Source organism: Mirounga angustirostris, unplaced genomic scaffold (assembly GCF_029215605.1).
Source record: "Mirounga angustirostris isolate CCGP_5_RB_7025 unplaced genomic scaffold, mMirAng1.0.hap1 SCAF_6, whole genome shotgun sequence".
NCBI classification, from domain to species: Eukaryota; Metazoa; Chordata; class Mammalia; order Carnivora; family Phocidae; genus Mirounga; species Mirounga angustirostris.
The window spans coordinates 44,843,868-44,871,262 of NW_026991714.1; the positions used below are offsets into that span (position 1 = coordinate 44,843,868).

Sequence of the window (27,395 nt, forward strand, 5' to 3'; positions counted from 1 at the left end):
TAATTCAGCTTTTAAAAAATGATGGTGCCAGAGGCGGGAGGGTGGAAGGTGTACAACGTGGGTAAAAGGGGTCAAACAGGACAGACTTCCAGTTATACAATAAATAATTTATGGGGATGTAAAGTACAGCATGGTGACTGTAGTTAATTTGAAACTTGTTAGGAGAGTAGACCTCAACAGTTCTCATCACAAGAAAAAAAAATTTGTAGCTATGTTTGGTGATAGATGTTAACTAGACTTACTGTGGTGATCATCTTGCGATATATACAAATATTGAATCATTATGTTCTACCCCTGAAAACTAATTTAATGTGATAATGTCGATTCTACCTCAATTTTTAAAAATGTAATTTGAATGCCTTTGGGAGAGACAGTCACTGATGGCTGTCCTTATGAGTTATACCTGGCGCCCCTGCTCCCTATTGCTTACTCAAGGTGCATCAGCTAGTCCCATTACTCGCCTGGCCTTGAGTTGCTTTGGTCTGGGAGGTACAGATGCTGTGTTTCACCAATGGCCGTGGGGTTCTTGCCTCTGTCTTTGAAACTGGGTCCCTCCCAGGCTTCTCATCTCATCTTCTGGTATTGAAACACAAAGCAGGTGTTAAAAATTATGTGGACTGCTCTTACTCTCACCCTCTTTAATTTATATAGATTTGGCTGTTTTAAGAATGCACCATATTGGGGCGCCTGGGTGGCTTAGTCGGTTGAGCGTCTGCCTTCGGCTCAGGTCATGATCCTAGGGTCCTGGGATCAAGTCCCACATCAGGCTCCCTGCCCAGCGGGGAGCCTGCTTCTCCCTCTCCCTCTGCCCCTCCCCCTGCTCGTGCTCTCTCTCCCTCTCTCTCTAAAAGAAAAAAAAAAAAGAATGCACAATATTTATCAAAAGAGATGCCAGTGCATAGTCCCTGTCCCCCTTTGGCCAATAACTCTCTGACCTTGGGCAACTTAGAAAATGTCTCAGAGGCTCTGTCTCCTTAATGGTTTCCTTAATGTTCTCTGTGAATGCTTGCCTCAAACAATTGCTGTGAGGATCAAATAATAATAAGTTAGAATAATAACAATAACAGTAATTGCTGACATCTGTTGGGCTCTTACCACACGGCAGGGCCTGTGCATGGCCCTTGGTCTGTGCTAACGTAATTAATGCCTGCAGGCCCTGGTGTGGAGTCTGGCACCTGCCAGGGTGTCCTCAGTGATAGCTATTATATTTACTGTTGTTACTGTTTTGCAATTATAAGAACCACGGTGATAAAGAATCAAAAACTATGTTTCTCTTTGGTCAGATTATCATGGGAGCGTCAGTTACGTACATACATAATGGCCTCGTGTAAGAAACAAATTAAACACGGTTTTATGTGTACTTGAGGAGTTTATCTTCTGGAACAATGACTCTCAGAGAGAATAGGGACATAGACAAGCACATCAGCATACGTACAAGTTGTTGTGTGTTGTTTCACCAGCCTCAGAATGTTTTCTACCAAATGACCATTGGACAACAGATGGGGCCCTCAACATTTGTGAGATTTCATTTCAGTATTCCCCTTGAGAAATGGAATAAAGTCTCTAATATTTCTATTAAGTTTCATCAGGAAACCTTGGATGGTGGTAAAAGATACCCTTTCAATCATATTCACATGAGAAGATTTCACTGTGTTGTGGTATTTGCCAGAATATAAGCAGGATTTTTTTTTCTGGAGTCCTTGAGAAAAGTGGATGCCACCTTCTATATGAACCACGTGGTATAGGGCACTCTTGTTATTTTGAACACAAAGTTTAAGGGAAACGTTAGCCTAAAACACCAGCTTTAGTCAGTGAGCACTTTAGGTGCTTACAGAGAGGGGCCTGCTGATAGAATCATTTTTGTTTCTAAATGAGAAAAAAAGCACCATTCTAATTTAGTAATACTTCTGTGCGTCATCCTAACAGCCTTTTTAACAGTTAATGTTGAAAGAATAATGCAGTAAGTGGTGCACAACGTGGAGATCACCACTACTAACCTGGGTATTTATGGCTTGGAATTAAATGTCCAAGACAGCAACATACAAAAATTCAAATGGCGTATTTCGTCAAGTCAGAAGTGAAGATAATATGCCTTGGAAACATTAGAAACTCAAAAAAGCGGGTGACTGGTGGTGAAAATACTGATTCCAGATGCACCTGGGACGTTTAAATTGTTTGATGAAATGTGAGTGTGGAAAAAGTAATATTTCTGAATTCATATAATTTTGTACACAATATGTGGTTTTAAAGATTTGTGTAGCTGAATTAATATTTATTGTAAGTCCATCGCCTGAAGGTTTCAACTACATTCCTGAAGGATGGATTATATATTTAAGCTTGCCAGGACACGTTTCTGAGGATCTTGTCTTTGGAGGAGTGGGGATCATCTCACATTTAGGCCCGTGTGGTTGGTTCATCAGAGCTTTTAGACACGTGGTCTAACATATTTTTCTCTCCAAGCCAGCTCCACCCTCCCCCCCATCCCCCACCCTTTTACTCAGGTAGGGAAAGACTTTCACTTAAAGTGAGAGGCAAAGAAGAAGGGAACAAGCAAGCTGTCTGCGAAGACTTATTTGCCTGGTAGGATCTAGAGTGAGAAGAATGGAGAAAATGGGATCAAACATTCAGAAACTACTTTACACAAGGCAGACTTAGTAAACTAGGGCCTATCGTACCACTAATGAGCCCCTCATTGGAAAGTCTCATAAAAGATCCTCAGAGAGATGAGAAATGACAGCGGCAGAGAACGCAGATCATTGGTTCTTAGCTTCTCCCCCCAGCTTGATGTCAGGCTGCCGAAGGGGCCCAAGCCCATCATTGTCCCACGTCGGCAGTAAGTGCTTGGCTCAGAAGTCTTATGGGAGGGTACACCAGCTGTGAAGGCAGATGTGGAAAAAGATGAGTATGGGAGCTTTTCTAGAAAGGAGGTGAGCAAATAAAGACACTCCCGGTTAAACACAACCCATTAAAACATTTCAGGATCAATTCTGTTTGCAAAGTTTAGAATGAAGATATTTCTAGCAGCCCATTTCCCCAAAAGGAGGTGGAGGGGGGGAGGTTTGGGGAAAAATAGTGCTTACCTTTTATTACCTAAGTACCATATTTCAATTTTAAAGAGCTTTTTCAACCCAAATGCTAGTTACAACCAACCAGTCTTTTCCTAGCCTTGGGCTAAAAGTTACATCAGTAATGGAACAACGCCACATTTGATTATTGACTATGTATAGAAATCTAGTGACTGACTCCACATTGTAAAATAATCGTGCCGTGACAAGATTGACACTTGTATTAGCTAGAAAGCCTGGGGCCACTGTTAAAACATCGACTTCCCTTCATTTACACTGACTTCTGTTGGGAGAGGTGGCAAAAGGGTACAGAAGAAAATGTACAGGCAGGGAGCTAAATTTAGAAATAGCCAGGACTAATCCTAGAAGTTACGGAGAAATAATCAAAGAAGAAAGAAATCTGTTCTTTTTCACCAGTCAAAACTTAGAACTCCCGTATGTGAAAACATAAAAGGATTTTTTTAAACACACTTTTTTTTTTTTAAGATTTTATTTATTTATTTGAGAGAGAGAGAATGAGAGATAGAGAGCATGAGAGGGGGAGGGTCAGAGGGAGAAGCAGACTCCCTGCCGAGCAGGGAGCCCGATGCAGGACTCGATCCTGGGACTCCAGGATCATGACCTGAGCCGAAGGCAGTCGCTTAACCAACCGAGCCACCCAGGTGCCCCTAAACACACTTTTTAAAAAGAGAAATCCATGCAACAGAGAATGTGTATGTTTTGTAAATATGTCCAATAATAGAAAAAAAAAAAACCTTTTTTCCAGGTAGTGAGCTCACAGGCAGAATAAAAGATGTGGTCTCCTGCCAAGTTGGCACTGGACGGATGGAAGGCAAGCTAATAATCAGTGTTTCCCTGAGATTCTTGAAAATGGCCCTAATAGGGAAGACTTTCTTGCCTGTTGAGTGACAGGGTTGTAAGGATTGACTCAGGCATTGCCACAGGGTCCTGGAAAAAATGAAATCAAGGTGATTAGCAAAGGAGTGAGGGAGTGTTTTTTGACCACCTGGATCCAGTCAGGCCTGAGCTCAGATCCACTCTTGTGAGGTAAACCAGTAAGTCCCAGGCCTTCAGACAGGTGGTCTCCATCTACAGCACCGTCACCTGCCTCTCTCCTCCATGAATGTTGGTTGGGCTCCACATGGAGAGACTATGTGATAAGTAAAGTCTATATCTCAAAAATAGTTACATTTTAACGTATCCATTCAGAAAGACTACATTTTCTCCTAATTTCTGCGGACAACAGTTCAGGCCATCTAGGTATAGGCCCTGAAGCTTACGTTTCATTCCCTTCAAGAAAAACGCACCTCTGCCCAGCCCCATTTCTGCTTAATAGCCATGTCACCTTTCCTTTGCTTGCCCAGAAAGACACCTTCACTTGGGAGTCAACCCACCCATTACACATACATAGCAAGGAAGAAAAAGCAATTTTTTGAAATCCATATTTCACCCTTTTAATCAGTAACCCTAAAGTTCCTTTATTTCTCCTTTTGGCCACTACCGTTTCCTGTTGTCAGCTCAGCCAAAAACCTGGCCGTCATGCTTGACTAAACCTTGTCCTCTTCCACCTCCCCTGTAGATTCAGATGGCCTCAGATTTTATCAGTGCTTTTACTTCTATAAGTATATATATAAATGTTCTGTTTATGTATATTTATTTTATTTATAGATATTTAAATTTAAATGATAGTAAGTGCTATATTTAGTATTTGGGTTTGTTTTTCTCTGACATTTGCAATTGCTCCATGAAGTTGGGGCTCTCCTTTGTCTTTTTCTTGTTTCCCTCAAAGGAAAGCAAGGCGCTCAGCGTACAGTGAGGACTTGGTAATTTTCATGACAACTGTCAAATCTGTGTCCTCATCCTTATTTCAGGAGCAACTATCTTATCAACACAAGCTATCATTTGTGATGGACTTCCTGTCCAACAGGTAACCCACTGAAGGAGGTATGACTTCCGTCCCCAGTTCCCAGCTAAGGAAACTGAAGCACAGAGGTTATGTAATATGCTCAAGGTCACACAAGTAGAAAGTGGAGAGGCATGTGACTCCAGAGGCTATACTCTTGTTATCCTCTATGCTCTGCCCGTCTGGTCTTAGTTAGCTTTCATAGACTCTGCTGTTTTACTGGCCTGGCTTCCCGACGGGCTCTCTGCTCCCATCTCTGAAACATTTTGCCAGAAGGTTCATAAACTTCTTCAGTGTTTCCTCCTTGTTTCAAAGGAAAACCCAGTGTCGAAGAATGAGCCCTCCACCCCTGCCCACCTCACCATGTCATCTCTCATATGCCCTCCTGGCACCTCATGCTCTCCCTGGCTCTCCCAGGCTCAATGGTTCCAAGTACTTGTCATATTCTCTCCTTTCCCTGTCAGGGTATACATTCTTCCACCTTCCAGACCCAACCCTGCCTGGTTTGCTTTCCAGGAAGCTTCCCTGACCTCGTCCTCTGAGTTAAGTGTCATCTCAAGTGCTTCCACCACACATACTTCTATCATTTCCAAACATCATTTCATTTTCCGATTTTGTAGTGGGTGAGGATCATATCGCTAACTCTCTAGCACAGTCTGGCACACAGGGCCATTAAACAGGGATTTAGTGAAGAATGGGCCATTAGGTTTCTCTATTGTGGTTTTCCACAAGTACTTGTCAATCCTTGTTTCTGTCCCTACATAACTTTTCATTGTGAGCCATGGACCTGCTTTGTCCTGATAGGACTGAGCTTTGCAGATGTGAGATGCCAACTTCTTCATTAAGAAAAGGTAGAATGAAGAATGATCCCCTCCCCCAAGATGTCTGCATCCTAATTCCTAGAACCTGTCAATATGGTACCTTACATGGGACTTTGCAGATGTGATTACATTAAGGGTCTTGACATAGAGAGATTATCCTGGATTATCCAGGGGGGCCCAGTAGAATCACAAGGATCCTTCTAAGAGGAATGCAGGAGGATCACAGTTAGAAAAAGAAGATACAAGGATGGAAGCAGAGATCAAAGAAGAGAGATACTAAGCTCTGACTTTGAAAATGGAAAAAAGGAGCCTTGAGCAAAAGTAGTCAGTCTAGAAGCTAGAAAAGCCAAGGAAACAGATTGTCTCCTAGAGCCTCTAGAAGGAAGACTGCCCTACAGTCCAGTTTTAGACTTCTGACCTCCAAATTTGTGTTCTAAAAATCCATAAGTCTGTGATAATTTGTTAAGCAGCAGTAGGAAGCCAATATAAATTTGTTACCTTGAAATATAATAGTGCTGTAATAACACCTATAAATGTGGAGTGCCTTTGGAATTGGGAAGTGGAGAGAGGCCGGGAGAATTCTGAGAAGCATGGTAGAAAAAGCCTAGATTGCCTTGAGCAGTTAGTAGAAAATATGGATATTAAGGACTCTGTTAGGGGCGCCTGGGTGGCTCAGTTGGTTAAGCGTCTGCCTTTGGCTCAGATCATGATCCCAGGGTTCTGGGATCGAGCCCCACATAGGGCTCTCTGCTCAGCCGGGAGCCTGCTTCTCCCTCTCCCTCTGCCTGCAGCTCCCCCTGTTTGTGCTCTCTCTCTCTCTCAGTCAAATAAATAAAATGTTTAAAGACTCTGTTGGTAAGGGCTCAGAAAAAGGTGAAGAGCGTGGTGAAGAAAACCTATATCATCTTAGAGAATATAAGTCGTCACAAACACACTGTTGGTAGAAATATGGACATGAAAGTTACCATTGGCAAGTTTCCAGTTAGAAACTGGAGGAAAGGTGACACTTGTAATATGGTGGCCAAACGCGTAGCAAATCATGTCCTACAAGGATGTGGAAAGCAGAACTTGTAAGCAATGAACTTGACTATTCAGCTGAGAAGATTTCTTAGCAGAGTGTTAGTCACCACCTTGTTTCTTCTTGCTGCTGATAGTAAAATGTGAGAGCAAAGAGATAAATTGAAGGAAGAGTTGTTCTTCAAAAAGGAGCCAGGACTTACGGATTTCTTTTGAAGTCTAAACTCAAATTTTAGCCCAATTTAAACTTCCAGTATTTACGTTTCTTCCATATTTCTGTGACTTACACATAATTTAGTTCAAATAAGATACTTGACACAGTTGGACATCAGATTATTCAGAAAAAAAGAATTTCTATGATTAATGTTACGTAGTTCTGTCATCAAGAAAACATACTTTAAAAAAAAAAAAATGAGCATCGTGGTGGTCATTAGGGCTATTCATAAATATTCCAGTTCTGTTCTTTCCAAGCATGTAGTAGGATTATACTTTCTCCATTCTCTCGAATTTACATGTAGTTCTCTGATTTGCTTTGGCCAAGTAAACATGAACACTTAACTTTTGCTCTGCTCTAGTCTTCTCTCCTCTGCTGTGATGGTTATGACAGCATGGGCCAACATGGGGCCTCCATTAGCCTGAGTCCCTGAGGGATTAGGATGAGCAAAGCCCCGCTGCTAGCCTATGCTAGACATACAGCATGTGCAAGACATAAACTTGTATTTTATTGAACCACCAATACTGGGTATTGTTTTTTACTGTAGTGTGATCTCCCCTGTTCAAAGTGATAAAGCGTCTTGGGCAAAAACTGAATATGGTTCTTCCAGATTAGTTCATTGTCTGGGTATGTATGTAATACTTCTTTGAAAAACAGAGATACATCATCTTGTGGAAAACATCCTCAACTTAAAATTCTTTGTGTAATTTGACAACATTATATAGAGCTTGTTACTTTTAATTACTGACATACTGGCATAGTGACTTAAGGACTTTGTTTTAGATTTGTTGGTACACAACTAAATCTGTTCCAAGAAATTTCTTACAACTGTTTACTTTTTAAAGATTATTTTAAATGTTTACAATCTACCTCGAGAAACAACTGCACAAAATATATTAGGTCTTTAAAACTGGGGCGCCTGGGTGGCTCAGTTGGTTAAGCCACTACCTTCGGCTCAGGTCATGATCCTGGAGTCCTGGGATGGAGTCCCCACATCAGGCTCCCTGCTCAGCGGGGAGTCTGCTTCTCCCTCTGACCCTCCCCCCTCTCATGCGTGCGCTCTCTCTCTCTCTCTTCTCTCGCTCTCATTCTAGCTCTCAAATAAGTAAATAAATAAAATCTTAAAAAAAAAAATAAAACTGATTTGCCCCACTTAACATTTGCTTGATATAAAATTAGGTATATTTTAATTTATAGAAAAAGAATTTCCATAAAGCTGATAACTTTCCATGCCAACTTCATCACTACTAAATTCTAACAAAATACTAATAGTTCTAATAATCTCCCTGGACAGGTAATTATAAATGGAAGTGTTGAGTTCATGAAACTATGAAGATATAGGTCGATCTAAGTCAACAGTTTAACCTGGTGGCTTGGGCCTTGCTACTTGTTAATATCCAGAAATTCTGGTCGAGTGAATGTGTCACCATCATTCAGAAGACAGAAGCTAAAATTCCTTTATATTTGAAGGAAGCGATATCCTATCCCATGTTAATGCCACATGAGAAATCCTATATAAAACATCAAATGAGGTTTTTTTTTTTAAGATTTTTTATTTTTTTAATTTGAGAGAGAGAGAGCACATGAGCAGTGGGGAGGGGCAGAGGGAGAAGGAGAAGCAGGCTCTATCCCAGGACTCTGGGATCACAACCCGAGCCGAAGGCAGACGCTTAACCGACTGAGCCACCCAGGCGCCCCGAGGTTGTTTTCTTAAAGGGTACATTCTAGGGGCGCCTGGGTGGCTCAGTTGGTTAGGCGACTGCCTTCGGCTCAGGTCATGATCCTGGTATCCCAGGATCCAGTCCCGCATCGGGCTCCCTGCTCAGCGGGGAGTCTGCTTCTCCCTCTGACCCTCCTCCCTCTCATGCTCTCTGTCTCTCATTCTCTCTCTCGCAAATAAATAAATAAAATCTTTTAAAAAAAAAAAAAGGGTACATTCTATGGGTTACTCCTTCAAAGTTGGAATGATTACTCATGTATTTTATAGCTGATGTCTTCCTGTTTTAAAGATGTATGTACCCCCCAATCTCCTAATTGTAGTTAAATTATTTACCTTTCTAGTTTTCATGTATTTTCTGAAATGCAGTGGTTCAAATGTACACACACACACACACAGAATCTGTGTGTAGGGGGGACACTTTGCCAATTCATATTTAGTAGTTTTGTGTCTTTTCTCTGTGTAGCTCCCTCACTGGCAGTCCCAGAGGCTAGTGCTCCAACCCCCACTACTTTTCTCTAGGCGTCCAGCTTCCTGCATCCATCTGGCTCCTGGGATTTCTTTATAAAACTGAACTTCCTCCTGTTGGGCCCAGAAAAAGAAATTGAGATTCCTCCCCACATTTCCAACCCAGAAACAGCTCAGGGAGCCTCGCAGGGCTACAGCTATCTAGATCTGCTCAGACTCAGTGGGACAACACAGGCAAAAAGAACTGACGGGTGAAAAGAAGTTCCAACCCTTGCCAACGGGGTGGGGTGCTTTCTGCCATCTTCCGGAACGCATTGTGTGGCTCCCTTCAGAATTAAGGAGGGGTGGGGCACCTGGCTGGCTCAGTCAGTGGAGCATGCTGCTCTTGATCTCGGGTTGTGAGTTAGGGCCCCACATTGGGTGTAGAGATCACATAAAAATAAAGTCTTCCAAAAAAAAAAAAAAATTAAGGAGGGGAAGTTTGGGGGGAATTTTGGACAGAAGCTATCAGTTTCTCTCAGGGTTCTGACTTTCCCTTTGGGAGATGCCACCCAGGGACAGGGGAGCAGCCCCATAAATACAGTTGGTTTGACTGTCTCCATCCAGCCTCAGAGAAACTAGGAGAAAGGTAAGTTTACTCTAGACACTGACAAGTGTGCTCTGTTCATAAAGAGAGAGAATTATTCCAAGCAAAGGAGAAAGTTGTTTGATTTGCTGTTTAAAAAAACCTGTCACTACCTGGCTTTAGTTTGCAAATATTTTTAAGAAATGGATGTTTTTTCCAACTGATAGAGCCCCTAAGTATAAAACAGGTTAAAGGGGTTGCTGCTCGGGTGGGCCTCCCTGTTGACCCCGAGGGCAGCTCTGCAGAACCCCAGGGGAATCCTAAGCACAAAGATATTTATTCTCTGAAATAGAACTTCTCAAACTTTTTTGTCACCTCGGACTCTTATTTAATATGCAGATTCCTTGGGGCACCTGGGTGGCTCAGTCAGTTAAGCATCTGACTCTTTTTTTTTTTTTTTAAAGATTTTATTTATTTATTTGACAGAGAGAGAATGAGAGAGAGAGAACACATGAGAGGGGATAGGGTCAGAGGACGAAGCAGACTCCCCACCGAGCAGGGAGCCCGATGCGGGACTCGATCCGGGGACTCCGGGATCATGACCTGAGCCGAAGGCAGTCGCTTAACCAACTGAGCCACCCAGTCGCCCAGCATCTGACTCTTGATCTCAGCTCAGGTCTGGATCTCAGGGTCATGAGTTCAAGCCCTGCGCTGGGCTCCACACTGGGTGTGGAGCCTACTTATAAAATAAAATAAAATAAAATAAAATAAAATGCAGATTCCTGGGCCTTGATCCCAGAGACTCATACTCAGGAAAGCTTGTGTAGGGCCTGGGAATCTGTATTTTAACAAGCACCCCTGAGGATTCTGGATACCAAAATGAATGGATCATGAGAAACACTGCTCCACAAACTGCTTGCTGGGGGGCTATTCAATGGGTTCGTCTTAGTCCCCCTTGGTTCCAGTTTATTTTAAGTACTAGTTTATAAGTGTCAAGTACCAATAAAATCAGTTTTTCTGCCAAGAAAAATGATATCTTAGTTACTGCTTCCATCATCTCCCGAATTCTCTGTTCCTATTTCTGGAGCACCCCAGACGTGGCATGACTCTTGGCTCTCTGTTGGGTCTCCTCCATCTGAGGCTCCCAGCAACCTCGTCCTGTCAGCCCTTCTGGTTTTCTTTGTTTATTTGATTGTTTCTTTGCCTTTTTTTTTTTAAAGCAGATCTCTGTAAACCTCCCCTTCCCCAACAAACAAACCCAGAAAAGAAGTTAAGTGATGTTTATAAGCAAATATAAAGCTGACTTCTTGATGCAAGTATAGCTAGCTGATAGGCATGTAAATGCTCTCACATGGCAAGGTATTCTGAGGGATGCAAAGAACAAATCCAAATAAGTCATGGTTTTAAAAATAAATGAAGCCCACAATGAGATACCACTTGAATGGCAATAATCGAAAAGACACTATCAAGTGTTGGCAGGGATGTGGAGAAACTGGAACCATCATGCATCCCAAGTGATAATGTAAAATGGTGCAACCATTTTGGAAAATGGTTTGTGATATCTTAAATAGTTAAATATACACTTAGCATATAATCTAGCAATTCCATTTCTAGGAACCTGCCCAAGAGAAATGACAGTATATGTTTGCACAAAGACTTATATGTGAATGTTCATAGCAGCTTTATTCACAATATCCTCAAACTTAAAACAATCCAAATGTCCATCAAATAGTGAATGTACAAACAAAATACAGTATATCCATACATGGGAATATTATTTAGCAATTAAAATAAGTGAAATACTGAAAGATGCTACGATATAGATGAATCTCAGGAACATAATGCTAAATGAAAAATGCCAGACACCAAAGGCTATATATGATAAGATTCCATTTCTATGAATCTATAAAAGGCAAATTTGTAGAGACAGAAAGCAGATTTGTGGTTGCCTGGGGCTATAGAGGAGAGCAGAGAAGAACTGCAAATGGGTTTGAGGAAACTTTTTAGAATGATAGAACTGTTCAAAAACTGGATTGTGGTGATAATTGTACAGTAATATAAATTTACTAAAATCACTTAATCATACCTTCATAATGGAATTTTATGGAATGTAAATTTTACCTCAATATGGTGGTTAAATATTTTTGTAAATAAGGCATATAGCAAATTAAATAATCGATAGTTCTTTTCTCTGCAAAGGAAATAGAGACACTAGTCAAAGTACGGCCTGCAGACCTGGGGTCCCCAAAACAGTCTCAGGATGTCCTCAAGCTCATTTTCCTAACAATACTAAGAAGCAGTTTGCCCTTTTTGCTGTGTTGACATTTGCATTGATGGTGCAGAAGCACAAAATCAAGGCAGTGGCCCCCAAACTTAGAGTCATTGTATTCACCTGCACCGTGCACTTACAGTGGAAGGATACATTCCATTTTCACTTAAGAATCTCCTTGATGAAGCAGTAAATTTTATTTAATTTTATTAAGTCTTGTGCCTTGGGTGCAGAGCTTTTTAATAGTCTATGTGATAAAATGGGAAAGAGGCATACATAAGGCATTTCTTCTGCACACCCAGGTAAGATGGTTATTTGAAGGAAAAGTACTTGTTCAGTCGATGGAGTTGCAGGCTGAACTCATGGTTGTTTTTATGGAATACCATCTCTACTTTAGAGAAGAAAATGCCTGACAGATAAGTTATGAATATTCAGGCTTGGGTATTTTGCAAACATTGTCTCAAGAATGAATGAAGAGAGGGGTGCCTGGGTGGCTCATTCGTTAAGCATCTGCCTTCGGGTCGGGTCATGATCCCAGGGTCCTGGGATCGAGCCCCGCATCGGGCTCCCTGCTCAGCGGGAAGCCTGCTTCTCCCTCTCCCACTCCCCTTGCTTGTGTTCCCGCTCTCGCTGTGTCTCTCTCTGTCAAATAAATAAAATCTTAAAAAAAAAAAAAAAAGAATGAAGAGAACCTGTCACTTCAAAGAAAACAATTGGCAGTATGTGTTGCCAGTCATAAAATTCAAACGTTAAACCAAAATTAGAATTCTGGAAAATTTTATACTACCATGAGCTTGACAGCTTCTGTCAAGATTTTCCTAATGAGATTGATGGTGAATTTTAACAAATATGATTTTTTTTCATATTCTACAAGGAAATGTGTCAAAATTTGTATAATATGGGCAAAGGGGTCTTGATACTAGAGCATTTGAGAACTGCTGGCCTAGTGGCTAATAGCAAGGACTCTGGGGCCATTCGGCTTTGGTCGAAATCCCACCACTATCACTTATCACCTGTATGGTCTCAAGAAAATACTTCACCTCTCGATGCCTCAGCTTTCTCATCTATACAAGGGGAATAAAAATGGTACCTATCTCAGAGAGGTATTGTGGATGTAAGAATGAGTTGATAGGGCGCCTGGGTGGCTCAGTCGTTAAGCGTCTGCCTTCGGCTCAGGTCATGATGCCAGGGTCCTGGGATCGAGTCCTCCATCGGGCTCCCTGCTCGGCAGGAAGCCAGCTTCTCCCTCTCCCACTCCCGCTGCTTGTGTTCCTGCTCTCGCTCTCTCTCTGTCAAATAAATAAATAAAATCTTTAAAAAAAAAAAAAAAGAATGAGGGGTGCCTGGGTGGCTCAGTCGGTTAAGCGACTGCCTTTGGCTCAGGTCATGATCCTGGAGTCCCGGGATCGAGTCCCGCATCGGGCTCCCTGCTCGGCGGGGAGTCTGCTTCTCCCTCTGACCCTCCTCCCTCTCATGCTCTCTGTCTCTCATTCTCTCTCTCTCAAATAAATAAATAAAATCTTTAAAAAAAAAAGAATGAGTTAATATATGTGAATATTTGTGAATATTAAAATGAGTTACTATATGGAAATCACTTAGAATAATGCCCGACCTATATAGTAAGTGATCATTGATATTAAGATCTTGGTGAATGGTAATTTGTAAAAATAAATACATCATACATACATAATCAAAAGAAATCTCTCTGTAATTATACATACTTTCTTTTTTCTTTTTTATAACTGGGAAATCTGAAGGTGACATTCCCCCAGTGCCTCTGCCGAAGCTTTGGTCCTCCCACTTCCTGGCAGTGCGCACCTGTGCGCATGCGCAGAGGGATGGCTTGTTCAGGACCTGAGTGTCCCCGCCCCCTCCTCCCCCCCAGCCCCATCCATTGAGCCCTGTTGTTTGGGGTTTCCTTCTCTCCCTAGCAACCACACAATGTATTTTTAAGGAAGATGCGGAGAAGCAATGTCATTGTGAAGGGTACCGTTTAATACATTGACTATAAGCAGAATACGATTGTGTATCGTTTACAGTCATAGAATTAGAGGCGTCGTTCATGCCTCAGCAATGTTTACAATTACAGTGTCTCAAAAAATAAATAACAAAATTACAGTGTATCATTTAGGCTCAGCGTTTGGGAAATTATGTGAATAGGGAAAAAGTGTAGGGCTCTGTCCTGTGTCCATTTTCGGTGCTTAATCCAAGCAGACAGGTAGTTTAAGGGGGAAAAAATGACTAACTTGGAACCTACCTCTGCAGTTCTTCAGAGAGACTACATTAAAGCTATTTTTATCTCTCACTGTTAAAAAGAAGTTCATCATTTGTTGACCTTGTTCATTCGTGCTACCAGTATACGATGTGTAACTCCCATGAAGTGCCAGGCAGGCCCCACCGAGGCCCGGAGTCCCCACTGGTAAAGCCTAGCCCTCCTGGAGCTGCTTTGTGAAAGCTAAGGTGGTTCATCTGTTGTTCCCTGGCTGTGTCAGCAGAAGGAGCAGTATATATTTTATGCCTTTTAAAAGTGTATGAAAATACTCTTCAGTTTAGTGTGGGGCAAAGAAGGTAAGATAGACCGCAAAAGAATCCTAACGATTGTTTCTTTTCCTGGAAGATCACAAACAAAAATTACCCTGTATTTTGGAGTCCTGATGTTATACAGATAAGCTCACGTTTAATGGTAAATAGCAAACAACCACAGCATGTAAATCATTGGAGTTTCACTGATTTAAATGGCTTCTGCTGTCCTGAGAGAAATGGGAACTCTCAAAAGAGTTCATTTGGGGACCATCTGCTTTATGCACCATCCCACATCACTCTGCATGTGGTAAGAGCAGTGGGTTGGCCCACAGGAGTCTTTATTCCTTGCCCTCCCCTGGGTCTTTAATTATCGCTACACATCAGGTTCCTTGAGTGGATATAGTCACCTGTTATAAACAGGTTTAGAATAGTCTGTCCTTTCATTTCGGGGATGTGTTGTCATAGCAAATTATAAAGCATCCTAAATATTTTTCAAAGATAGTGTTGTATAAATACAGAGCAGTACTATTATTGAGATAGTATACCTACTGATATACTTGCATTTTTTAAAAAAGATTTTATTTATTTATTTGAGAGAGAGAGCACAAGCAGCAGGGGTGGGGGGGCAGAGGGCAGAGGGAGAAACAGACTCCCCACTGAGCAAGAAGCTTGACATGGGGCTCGATCCCAGGACCCTGAGATCATGACTTGAGCCAAAGGCAGACGCTTGACCGATTTAGCTACCCAAGTGTCCCAATATACTTGCATTTTAAGATTTGAGAATGTTTCTTTCCCGTGAGGCTGGTAAACTGGGGATAAGAAATCAGATCAGACTAAAAGCCAAAGAAGTGCTTCTTGAATATAAGTTAGTATTGAATGTTATTAATTCAATTGAATTCAATCTCAGTATTTGTTATGGGTGGAATAAATTAGTTATTGTTAATCATGTTCTTGTCTCTGTCACTGCGAGGGCCTCATGCAAACTTCATGTCTCAATAACCGCAGTTGTCTTTTATAAACAAAATGCACTGCATTGAACAGTTAACCTGAGCACATAAACAACGTCTGTAATTACACTACTGCTGTTCTTTGGCACTAGAATCTTCTGTTCCTTGATTCTCTTACTAATTTTTCCTAAAAACACCTAAACATCAAATATTAGTTGCACATAATTTCTTAAAAATACTTATAGCTGTTATAAAGCTAACTTCTCTTTTCCTGACAGTGTTCCCTGTTAAAATGCTTGGGCAGTTTTACCTTACAGTATAACCTCTTTGCAGGATTTTTTGCCCTTGTGAAGTGGTCAGCTGTGGAGGGTCTCAAACAAATCTAACATTTCCATGATGACAGTTCATGCCACTGCTTAATTGCTGATTCTCACCTTGTCTATTACATGTGTGTTTTATGTTTTTCAGGAAAAAAGTGCCAGTTCAAATGTAAGACTTAAAACTAATAAAGAGATTCCAGGATTAGTCCATCAACCCAGAGCAAAGTAAGTTCTAGTTCTTATTTTCCTTATGTTGTTTTTAAAGCTAATAATGTTTTCAGAGTGAGCTCAGTTTTGCCTGCCAGCTAACCAAGATGTATTGTAAAGCTTCAGTGAATTGAGACAGCGTGGTTTGGTCTAATGGAACAGCATAGAGAGTCCCAAAACAGACCCATAATAAATGACAGAACTGACATTTCAGATCAGTTAGAAGAAAATAAAGGGGAATATCTTTATGACTATGGGGTAGGGAAGAATTTTGAATAAGTCACAAAAGATGCAGATCTTAAGAAAAATGATTCATTAATATGACTGCATTAAAATTAAGAAATTCCATTTATCAAAATTTACTGTAGGGGAGTAAAAGGAAATGGTGGAATTTATCTACAGTGCATATAATGGACAATAGTTGGGTTTCCAGGTTATGTAAAGTAATTCTATAAATCAGTAAGTACAAAACAGAGAGCTCATAGAAAAAGAGGCTAAAGATGTGAACAACCATTTCACCACAGAGGAAACTTGAAGAGCTAATAATGTCTAGGGAAAATACCATTTCGCACCACGAGATGGGCAAAATTTAGAAAGTCTGGTGGTACAGATGGTTGACCAGGATGTTGAACAACAGGCACTCTTCACCCCAGCGGAAATATAAGCCAGTACAATTACTTTGGAAAACAATTTGTATTTTCTTTTTTTTTTTTTTTAAGATTTTATTTATTTATTTGAGAGAGAGAATGAGAGATAGAGAGCACGAGAGGGGAGAGGGTCAGAGGGAGAAGCAGACCCCCCGCTGAGCAGGGAGCCCGATGTGGGACTCGATCCCGGGACTCCAGGATCATGACCTGAGCTGAAGGCAGTCGCTTAACCAACTGAGCCACCCAGGCGCCCCAACAATTTGTATTTTCTAATAAAATTGTACCTGGACGTACCTTGCCCACAAGCAACTCCCCTCTCAGGTGTATTAGCCTAGAAAACCCTCACGCATGTGTGCCCCAGACATGGTTGATGGGTCCATAGCAGCACTGTTTACATGAACTCGTAAAGCTCTTGAAGGCAAAACCTGAATGTCCTTCAGAAATATAGTGGATGACCAAAAAATGTGGCATATTCTTCAGCTAGGAATTCTACACATCAGTGAAAGTGAATGACCTATGACTGCATATGTCAAGATGGAGGACGGTCATGAGAGTAAGGCTGTGCAGTAAGGAAATACTAGCACCTGCCTGCATATAGTCATTTATATAAAGTTCAAAAAAAACCAGGCAGAACTAATCAATAGGTTATATATGTATGTCATAAAACGATAAAGACGAGCGAGGACATGAAAAGGCATTAAACTTAGAAGAGTGGTTCTTTCTCACTGGATGGAAGACAGTGGGACCAGGGATTCTGTTTGTTAACCTGAGTGGTGATTACATGGGTGTTCCTTTCATTGTTATTATTTAAAACTGTACAAATAACATGGTACATTTTGTTATGCATTGCACGATTAAAAAGTTGGAGAGAAGAATGAGTATTTTTCTAGATTGTTCTAGAACTGAATCTACCTTGGCAGTGAAACGCCCTTTGTGTGACTTTGAAGCTATCGCCCCTTTCCTTCAAAGAGGCTCTGTTTTCCCGAGGCTACAAATCTCTTTTGTGGGGTTCCACCTAAATAAGAACAAATTCCCTAGTTCTTACTAGTGCAGCTGATCGTCACACCCACCCCCCCAAATAAACCTATTACATCTATTTAATAGTAGTTCCATCCCAGTCATAAGCACAAGTTGTGTTACGTCTGGTTCTTCCCAGGAAATGGAGACAAAAATAACCGAGGTCCAGCCAATCACTTTACCCTGGCTCGGTGTCTTTGGTGGTGCTGTAGGTGGTTAGGACTCTACAGGGTGGTGAGCTCAGAGATTTAATTGTTTACTTTCAAAGAAAACTGGACATTTTAAAATCCACTTACCATTTACATTGACAGTGGGATGGTAAAACCGAATTTTGCACCCTTAGGGACACGTGATGCCGTAATCACAACCTCCCGCATCCACTTCACTGGTAGCCACTTTCATCTACACTAATTTTATCTGCCTTTGAGGGACAGCAGGTATCTGATGATAGAATGAAGTCATCTTTTCATTCAAGCCATTCAATATATGCTATTTTTTAAATTTTTTTTAAGATTTTATTTATTTGTTTGACAGAGAGAGAGAGCACAAGCGGGGGGAGTAGCAAGCAGAGGGAGAAGGATAAGCAGGCTCCCTGCTGAGCAGAGAGCCCGATGCGGGGCTCAATCCCAGGACCCTGGGATCATGACCTGAGCCGAAGGCAGACGCTCAACCAACTGAGCCACCCAGGCGCCCCCAATATATGCTATTTTTATTTTTATTTATTTATTTATTTATTTTTTATTTTTTTTAAAGATTTTATTTATTTATTTGAGAGAGAATGAGATAGAGAGAGCACATGAGAGGGGGGAGGGTCAGAGGGAGAAGCAGACTCCCTGCCGAGCAGGGAGCCCGATGCGGGACTCGATCCCGGGACTCCAGGATCATGACCTGAGCCGAAGGCAGTCGCTTAACCAACTGAGCCACCCAGGCACCCAATATATGCTATTTTTAAATGTTTCCCTTATCTCTGAGTTCTAAGGAGGGGTTGCATTAAAGAGAATTTCTTTTTTCCTTCAGTGTAAATACTTACGGAACTTAGACATAGACACATTGAAGCAGATGCTTTGCAGACCGGCCTGTGCTGGGGCTTTCAGAGAGGTTGATTAAACTGGCTCATGTGTTTACATTTAAATTAGGAAGAAAATCCTCTGGTGTTTGTGTGTGTGTGTGTGTGTGTGTGTGTGTTTTAAACTATGAGTCAGAACCTTAGGTTACAGGAATTCAACTATGAAATCTTCCTGGAAGGCCATGAGGAGTGGTACTTTTCCTCCTTACTGACACAGAGGATCAGGGAAACTATTATTTATTCTGCAGTGTATAAAACAAGGTAATGAGTTTCTTTTCTCCAGAAGTGGAAGGGCAATCCCATATGTGATAACAGGAGATTTAGTAATAATAAAGGTAGATAGGTAATAAAAGGCAGATAGTCTTCACACCTTCATTTGATATAACATGCAGAGCCCATTCTTACTTTATGATCTCAGCGCAGTGTCATTGGGCTTCAGTTTTCTCAGATTAAAATAGAGGAGAAAAATCCTCTCTCCTAGGGCTGGGGATTAAATGAAATAATGTACGCCCAGTGTCTATCACAGTGTCTGATGCTTGTTAAGAATGCCTTAACAGTTAGGGGCATCTGGGTGACTCATTCGGTTAAGCGTCTGCCTTCGGCTCAGGTCGTGATCCCAGAGTCCTGGGATCGAGCCCCACATCAGGCTCCCTGCTCTGCGGGAAGCCTGCTTCTCCCTCTCCCACTCCCCCTGCTTGTGCTCTCTCTCTCCCTCTCTCTCTCTGTCAAATAAATAAAACCTTAAAAAAAAAAAAGAATGTCTTAACAGTTAGAAACAGCCCAAATGCCCTTTAACAGGAAATTGGGTAAAGAACCTCACTGCTTTCACACAGTGGAATATTAGCAATTAAAACAAATGCACTGTAGCAACACATAACACTGGATGGACCTGAGCAATACAATACCAGAAGAAAAGAGTAGGTCCTGAAAGATTACACAGAGCATGATGCACTCTTTGTAAAGTTAAAAACAACTAAATAAATCATCTGCTTTATAAAGCACATATGCAGTAAAGCTCTATAAAAGGGGGGAGGGCATGTTGGTGCCCTTGAGTTTGGGGAAACACACGCCTGGGTAGGAAGTAAGGTAGCTCTAGGTTGTTGTCCAGGTCCTGGCTTTTGTTTTTTGTTTTGGTTTTGTGGATGCTTATTATACTGTATTTGACTAAATAAAAGTGAGCCATGCATGAACTGCTAGCAAGGGTGTGCCATGATGTGAGGATTAGGATTAAGCCACTTCCCAACGTCCAGTTGAGCAATGGTGATGATAATTATGAAAGAAAGAACTGTGTTCAGGCCAAGATTTGCCAGAACTCCCTGAGTGATGGCATTTTATTTTTGCAGGTGAAGTATTAGGGAGTCAGGGCCTTGCCTTCTGATACTTTTGTGGCTTAGGTTTTTATTATAAGGGGAAACTTTTTAAGTCACTGAAAATGAAAGCCGTATACCTTTCAGCTCTCAAGCTCATTTTGCCCACCTTTTTCATTCCTTTGATTACTCGTCATTAGGATTCCATACTGTTGTCATCCCTCGTGTCATGAAGCCGAGGAATCATAGTCAGAAGAGCTTTGGATGACTCAGGGTTGACTCACAAGGGCTCAGCCAGCGCCAGCTGGGGGCACAGGAAGTGCTGGGGAGCATTGTGTTTTCCGCTCAGCTGAGTGCAGGGAGAGAAATTGGAATTACTGAGATTGTTAAGTTTTATCAGCTGAATCAAGTGCCAGCATACAGGCTTTTATAAAATATTTTTAGATCTAATTAATCTTAGCATCAAATATTCGTACTTTATAAACTGAATCATAAACAATTTAATTATCCGTTTCTATTATCTTGAGGAAAACTAGAAAGGCCAGTGTGCTTTTTTCCTCCCTCCCCATGGATGGTCACCAAAGTGTGCATCAGAAAGGGTTTAAGGAGGGGGCTGTTACCTACGGACTGTTTCTCACGGTGCAGTTCGGACTCTTGAAGGTAAAAACGAATATTAATGCCATCGTGTTGATGGAGATCCCACACGAGGAGAGAACATCCGTGTTTATCTAGGCAGCAGTCGGTGCAGATGGGGCGACTTCGTGATTTATTCACTCCCCCAGAGTAACAGTGCTGCCTCTGCCCCTGTGGAAGGGCCTTCGGGGCTTGTCTGTGAAATGAATCCACAGAGGACAGAGATGAGCCAAGTGAGCGTCGTGCTTGTGGGTCACACCACCCTGAAGATGGCCTCACGCAGGCCCTTGCTCTGACGGGGACAGTGGAGCTTATCAGAAGGAGCTCATTTGGTGCGTCAGGATTTGATAATAAATAAGTCACCCTTCCATTAGTCTTTTCTGGCTAACACCGTCCACATACTGTGTGTGGCAAGATAGTGAGTCGGTCTGGCGGAAGACGCGTCTTGGTAGGTTTTGAAATGAGACAGAGGCGGGTAGGGATGTCCTGATGCTCTTACCCAAGGAGAAAGCAGGCAGCATTTCTCTATCAGCGCGGTATGATGGTAGAGATGCACCGACTGAAAGCCAGTGGCCTAGGTTTGGTTAGAATTGTTTCTCAGAGGGCACACATGAAAATGAAAATGGTAGAGTTTGCCTCCCAGCCATCGTACCCGCTGCCCCAGAGTGAGGCTACTGTTTGGTTCAGGAGTCAGGTGGGGTTGCAGATACCCTGTCTTGACTAATTATTTCTGGGTTAAGGGGCTTTTGTTCAGTTTGCTTTAATCAAGGAATTCCTTTTTTTTTTTTTTTTTTTTAATGGGTAGAAAGTATGTAGTTAAAACTACCCAAAGCTGGAACCACTAAGATTTTTGTGCTGGCTTACTATGTATGCATCTTAAAGTCCTTCCCTTGGCATCAAGCTCCTGATATGGACCCCGGAGCTCTGCATTCTTTTTTAAATTTTATTTATTTATTTATGTAATCTCTCTACCCAATGTGGGGCTCTAACTCACGACCCCGAGACCAAGAGTCGGACGCTCCTCTGACTGAGCCAGCCAAGCGCCCCTGAGCTCTGCATTCTTCATCCCAGAGATGGCAGACACATTTGCAGAATCACTTTTACTTAAGACTAATCATTTTGTTAGTCTAGTATGCATATGTGTGAGTACTAACCAAGCATGCCTGTTTTCATGTTGTGATAGTTCAATTAAGCAGTTAATGGAAGTTAGTAGTAATCCTAGAATATCAGTGCTGGAAGGAACCTCAGAGACCAGCCTAATGGTTTTAGAAATGAGAAATCTGAGGCCTGCACCTCACCCATGCCAACCTACTGAACTGCCTCTGTGAGGAGTCATGCATCACATGAATTAAAATAGGTACGCTTAGTCAATTGAGTAAATATTTATTGCCCTTCTGTTATTTGCAAGGCAATATATGTTAAAAACTCTACCCTAAAAGTTTCCACCGTGTACCTCAAATCCTAAACATGCCATTTTTTTTTTGTTAGATTTTATTTATTTATTTGAGACAGAGAGAATGAGAGACAGAGAGCATGAGAGGGAGGAGGGTCAGAGGGAGAAGCAGACTCCCCGCCGAGCAGGGAGCCCGATGCGGGACTCGATCCCGGGACTCCAGGATCATGACCTGAGCTGAAGGCAGTCGCTTAACCAACTGAGCCACCCAGGCGCCCCTAAACATGCCATTTTTATGAGGTCTCTTGGAATTTCCTAAGGAAACTAATATATACATGGTTATCTGTATTAAGATATGTGCATGCGTGGTTATCTATATTAAGGAATATCTATATCTATATGTCTTCACGCCTTTTCTTTCTGGGACCCAGAGCTGTCCAGCAACCTCATTTGCTGAGAGCGTGGTCAGGAACAGGGAGGATGCCCAGAATGTGTCTGAGCGGTCACAATGACTGCCAGAATATGCCTGTTCCCCACTCACAAGAACCATCCCCCCGCCAAGCTCTCCCTCAGAGCCTGTTTACACTAACTTTAGACACAACTCTAACAGACTTGGATGTGCTAAGCATGGAGTAGAGAAGTAGCAGCTGGGAAGGAAACTGAAAGAGAACCAATACCTTCTTTGACAAGAGGAAATGAGGGGAAAAGTTCAAAGCAGGCAGAGAACAAAAGCCCGTAGTTTCAGGCCACCTTGCTTAAGGAGAGACAGCTCTCCCCATCTCAGAGGCTCTAGGGGGTGTCCCAGTATTACAGAGGGGGATTGTGATTTAAGATCATGGGAGTGGCCTCTAGTCATTAAGTGAAAGTTAAATAATGTTTGTGATAGATCCTGTATTAAAGTTTAGAAGATTTGCATCCAAAGCGGCTCAAATAAAAATTGTTTTGGCACTTAAAGAAGTAAAACCATGGGGAATCTGGAAAAACTCAGGTATGCAAAAGTGGCTTTTCTGCCCAGCCAGAGAAAGAGAGGAGACTGTTTTAATATATTCTCATCATCCCAGATTCTGGCCTGCCTTTCTAACCTGCAACAAGAGAGGACCTTTTTCTGAAACAGGACATTTACCTCACTTGAATTATCACATAAAGGACAGGAAAAATTACATGATGCATGTGAAAGTTGATTGCTGATATCAGATAGTTTATCATTTTCCTTTTATATCAGAGCTGATGTCATGGTGCTCCCAATGTTAAATCTTGGTTTTACACACAGGGAAAAACATTCGAGCCCCATTATCTGTCCTTGGAGGCCTGAAGGGTTTGGGGTCTCTTGGGCCATTCTCTGTGGCCCCTAAAGGGTGAGGCAGAATGCTAAGGGTAGGTCAGGTGGGCTGCCCCCCACACCTAGACTTGCAGAGCCTCCCCTCCTTCCATGCGCAACCACTGCAACAACCGAGCTCTAGAAAGGGGCACTATGCGATGTGTCTCTTAGCCCAGCGTCCTGAACCTCCTTGGACCATCTGCACCTGTTTGTTGCGTGGAAATTACTATCATTAAGACCACGTTGCCACCAAGACCCTTTCCTCCCCATGCCCTTCCCATCTGTGATTCTTCTCCGCTCTCCTTTACCTTCTGATGTTTTGTCCCCAGCACCCATGTCGGTCTCACTAAGTGTGCAGTCAAATAGCATTAGACAAGCAAACACACAGGACAAGTGCTACTCACATATGCCCCCTGCCTCTATCCCACATTCCATGGGATCTCACTTCCAAAGAGGTGCATTGGCTTTCACCACTGCACAAAGGGTTCGGGGGCAATGTCAAGTTCTTTGCCCATAGCTACACGGTCGGCTGAATACCATGCTGATGATGACAGTCTTTGTAAAATACACATTTCCACAAAATAACTTGGATATATTTTCTTTTCACAGTTACACACAGGTTTGAAATATGCCATGGAATGCTTGTCTGTGCTTTTTTTTTTTTTTTAATCACAAATGTGTATCTGAAGAAAAAAATTGACACATACCTCCCAGTAACATCACTATAAATGATATGTGTACATTGAAAGGAAATTGTATACCTTAAATCATAGGAACTGATAGACTATAATGAAACACATTTATAGGAATTACTGGAATGGCATTTATCCTTAATATGACTTAGACTGTTCACTGGAATAGTCGGTAATATATAAATGTCTGCTTCAAAGTTTGGGGACTCAGTGGTTTTCATTTGAGGGAGCTGGTTGAAGAAAACGTTGAAATAATGCACTTAACTATTCCTTGTTTTTTTAGCATGCACATCTCTGAAAGCCAACAAGAATTCTTCAGAATGCTGGATGAAAAAATTGAAAAGGTAAGAAGTAAAATAAATGAACTACTTGTTTCAAGGGAAATATGCTCACTGCCTCATGAGTGAAGGTAATAATATTCTGATTTCTGTGTTACAAAGCTGTTCTTGTAAGGGGATGAGTAGAGAGTTAAAATAAAAGTCACCCCTCACACCAAAAAAAAAAAAAAAAAAATGTGACTATGACAATGTTTAATGTATCCTAGAGCAGCACCCAAGATCCTAGGCTTGTTGATCATTAATTAACACGTGTAGGGCCAAATAGAGACTAGTAAGAGCCTTTGCCTAGAGACAGAACATTGCTATCCCTGCACATTGTCTGCACCCGATACCCTGCTCTCACTTGAGACGGCAAGCAAGAAGGTCGTTAGTGTCTGTCAAAACCTAGGGAGTGTCCACTATATGCCTGATGCTGCTATGAGTTCTGTACAAACATCGCATGCGTGTTGCAGTCAATACCCACCGCAGGGAAATGGCTCAGAGACAGGTATCATCTGCATTTTACAGACAAGGAAACTAAGGCTCAGAATACTTGAATAACTTACCAAGGTTTGCAAGGCCACTAGTGGTCAAGTTGGAATTCCGGCCCACATCTGCCTGACCCCAAAGCAGTTGCTTCCCTCCCAAGTTGCTTCTCTAAGAGCGTGGGGATTTTACATTGACAGGAAGATCTGTGTGGAAATTGAACCCATACTTAGGATCTCAGAGTGCCATATGCTGATCAACTGAATGAAGTATGGAATATGGTAAGAATTAAAGGCTTACTTACATACTTGTAGAATTTAAATTCATCACTGCAGGGGGTGAATTTTAAATACTACAGTTACAAATCTGAGTATTACCATTTGAAAACCCTGTTCTGAAGAAGAGTAAAATTCTAAATTCAGAACATAGCACAACTATGATTAAGGCATCATGGGCCAGTTTTGCCTTTGAAGTTTTTTCCATTTTAATTTTTATTTATTTTTTACTTTTTGTGGCACTTTTATCTGAGCATTCCTTCATGAATTCCTAAGTTATGACATATATCACTCAATGGAAAATATGTAGGGCTTAAATTCATCAGTATTTTAGCAGCAGACCTCATTCTGAAGTGGACCTCCTTAAAGAATAGTTGTGCAATCTTCTAATGCACCATTAAAGGACCACATATATTGCCAATGTGAAAGGTAGAGATGGATGATGAATTAGAATGGAACTTTAACCTACAGTATTACTTGGCTATGCATAAATACTCCTTTGCATATAATTTATTTTATTTTATTTTATTTTTAGAGAGGGAGAGTGAAGGGGCAGAGGGGGAGAGAGAGAGAGAGAGAAAGAATCTCAAGCAGGCTCCACACCCAGGGCTGAGCCCAACTCAGGGCTCAGTCTCACCACCGTGAGATCATGACCTGAGCCAAAACCAAGAGTCAGAGGCTAAGCCACTCGGGTGCCCCTTTTTTTTTTTAAGTGACATCCTGGCTTACATATGACTTTTTAGATTGAAAACTTCATCTAGGAATAATTACCAAGTTTCACGTATTCGTTCAAAAGCTGTTCAACTTGTCAATAACATTTGTTTTAGTAAAGAAAGGCAAAAAAATAAATATTTTTTTTCCCACTGTAATGGTGAAGACCTTTTCTTTCTCAGTTTGTTTGGGCTGCATGGCATAAAAAGATCTTCTTAGTAGTCAGAGTTAGTCTGTAAAAGTTGAAACCTGAATAGTAAGTATCTTTTTAACCAAAAGTTACAAACCCTGACAAGGCATTTAAGATGATCTAATCCCTTCCTGGTGTGTTTCCATAATTGAAATTCTACCTCCTTTTACTCAAAACTGGAATTCATTGTTCACATCTGAAATCCGACTTCCCTTCTTCCTTTTGTATCCAGGGTATAGAGTATGATGTGTCTAACACAACAAAAGCAAAGTTTATAACTTGATCATCTGTTGGATGGAACCTTCCCTGGACAAAGGAGCATTTGTAGATTCAACATAAACAGTATTCCCACTATGGAATACATTTATGTTCGAAGAGCTGTTATGTAATCTGTGACATGCACCCAGTTACAGATTTCTAGGGGAATTTTCTATTCGGTCTGAACCAGGCTTTCCTGTTTCTTCCCTCTTATCTAAAGTTCATCTTTCTGAATATTTTGAACATGCTGTTCTGTGTATTATTTCACCATTGAGCCTCTAAGATTAAAATGTTCCTTCTTAATATATGCATTTGACTTAATATAATCTTCACTATATTTTATATAACCAAGATTGGAAGTGGATTCTTACAAATTATTTTCCTGACTTTCCATCATTGCTAAATATTTCTTTAGTCCAAGCTAGCCTGAGGACAACCATAAATGCGACTCAGATCTATTCTTTAGGTTTTATAGGGTTGATTTTAAAAAGCAAAAAACAGGGGCACCTGGCTGGCACAGTCAGTTAAGCATCCAGCTCTTGGTTTCAGTTCAGGTCATGATCTCGGGGTTGTAAGATCGAGCCCCACATCGGGCTCCACCCTGAGCACAGAGTCAGCTTCAGACTCTCTCTCCCTCTGCCCCTCCCTGCTCTGTGCATTCTCTCTCTCTCTCTCTCAAATAAATAAATAAATCTTTAAAAACCAAAAACACCTCAAGAGCTTCATGCTGAAAATTGGAGTCATTCTAAGAGGGCTTGAGTTTTGAGATTTAATCTCTCAGAAATGTCCAGGGATTCCTTTTTCTTCCTTCAATTGCTAAGAAGCAAAATTGACTGAATGTGCAGAGATTTAAATCTGCCCTTCCTTGATTCTTCCTTTATATTTATTGAATGTCTGTAGGACATGGTTTCAATTTACCCTTCAACTCTCGACACCAAAAGAAATCTCTGTCGCTCTCAAGAGACATGTAAAAGTACCATTAGTATAAAGAAAGTATAGTATAAAGACTGTTAGATGGTCTCATATTTACAGTGGAACTTAAGTTGGAC

The 27,395-nt window shown here is 41.5% G+C and overlaps 1 protein-coding gene across 7 annotated transcripts in view; it reads left to right on the forward strand.

Moving 5' to 3' along the window:
• CUNH1orf21 (chromosome unknown C1orf21 homolog) overlaps positions 1-27,395 on the forward strand; it is a 215,043-nt gene that overhangs the window by 169,879 nt on the left and 17,769 nt on the right. For all 7 annotated transcript variants that reach the window (XM_054508011.2, XM_054508009.2, XM_045877314.3 and 4 more), the window contains 2 exons: positions 15,978-16,054; positions 24,393-24,453. In XM_054508011.2, coding sequence (XP_054363986.1) covers positions 15,978-16,054; positions 24,393-24,453 — 138 coding nt within the window. The remainder of the gene's footprint in view (positions 1-15,977; positions 16,055-24,392; positions 24,454-27,395) is intronic.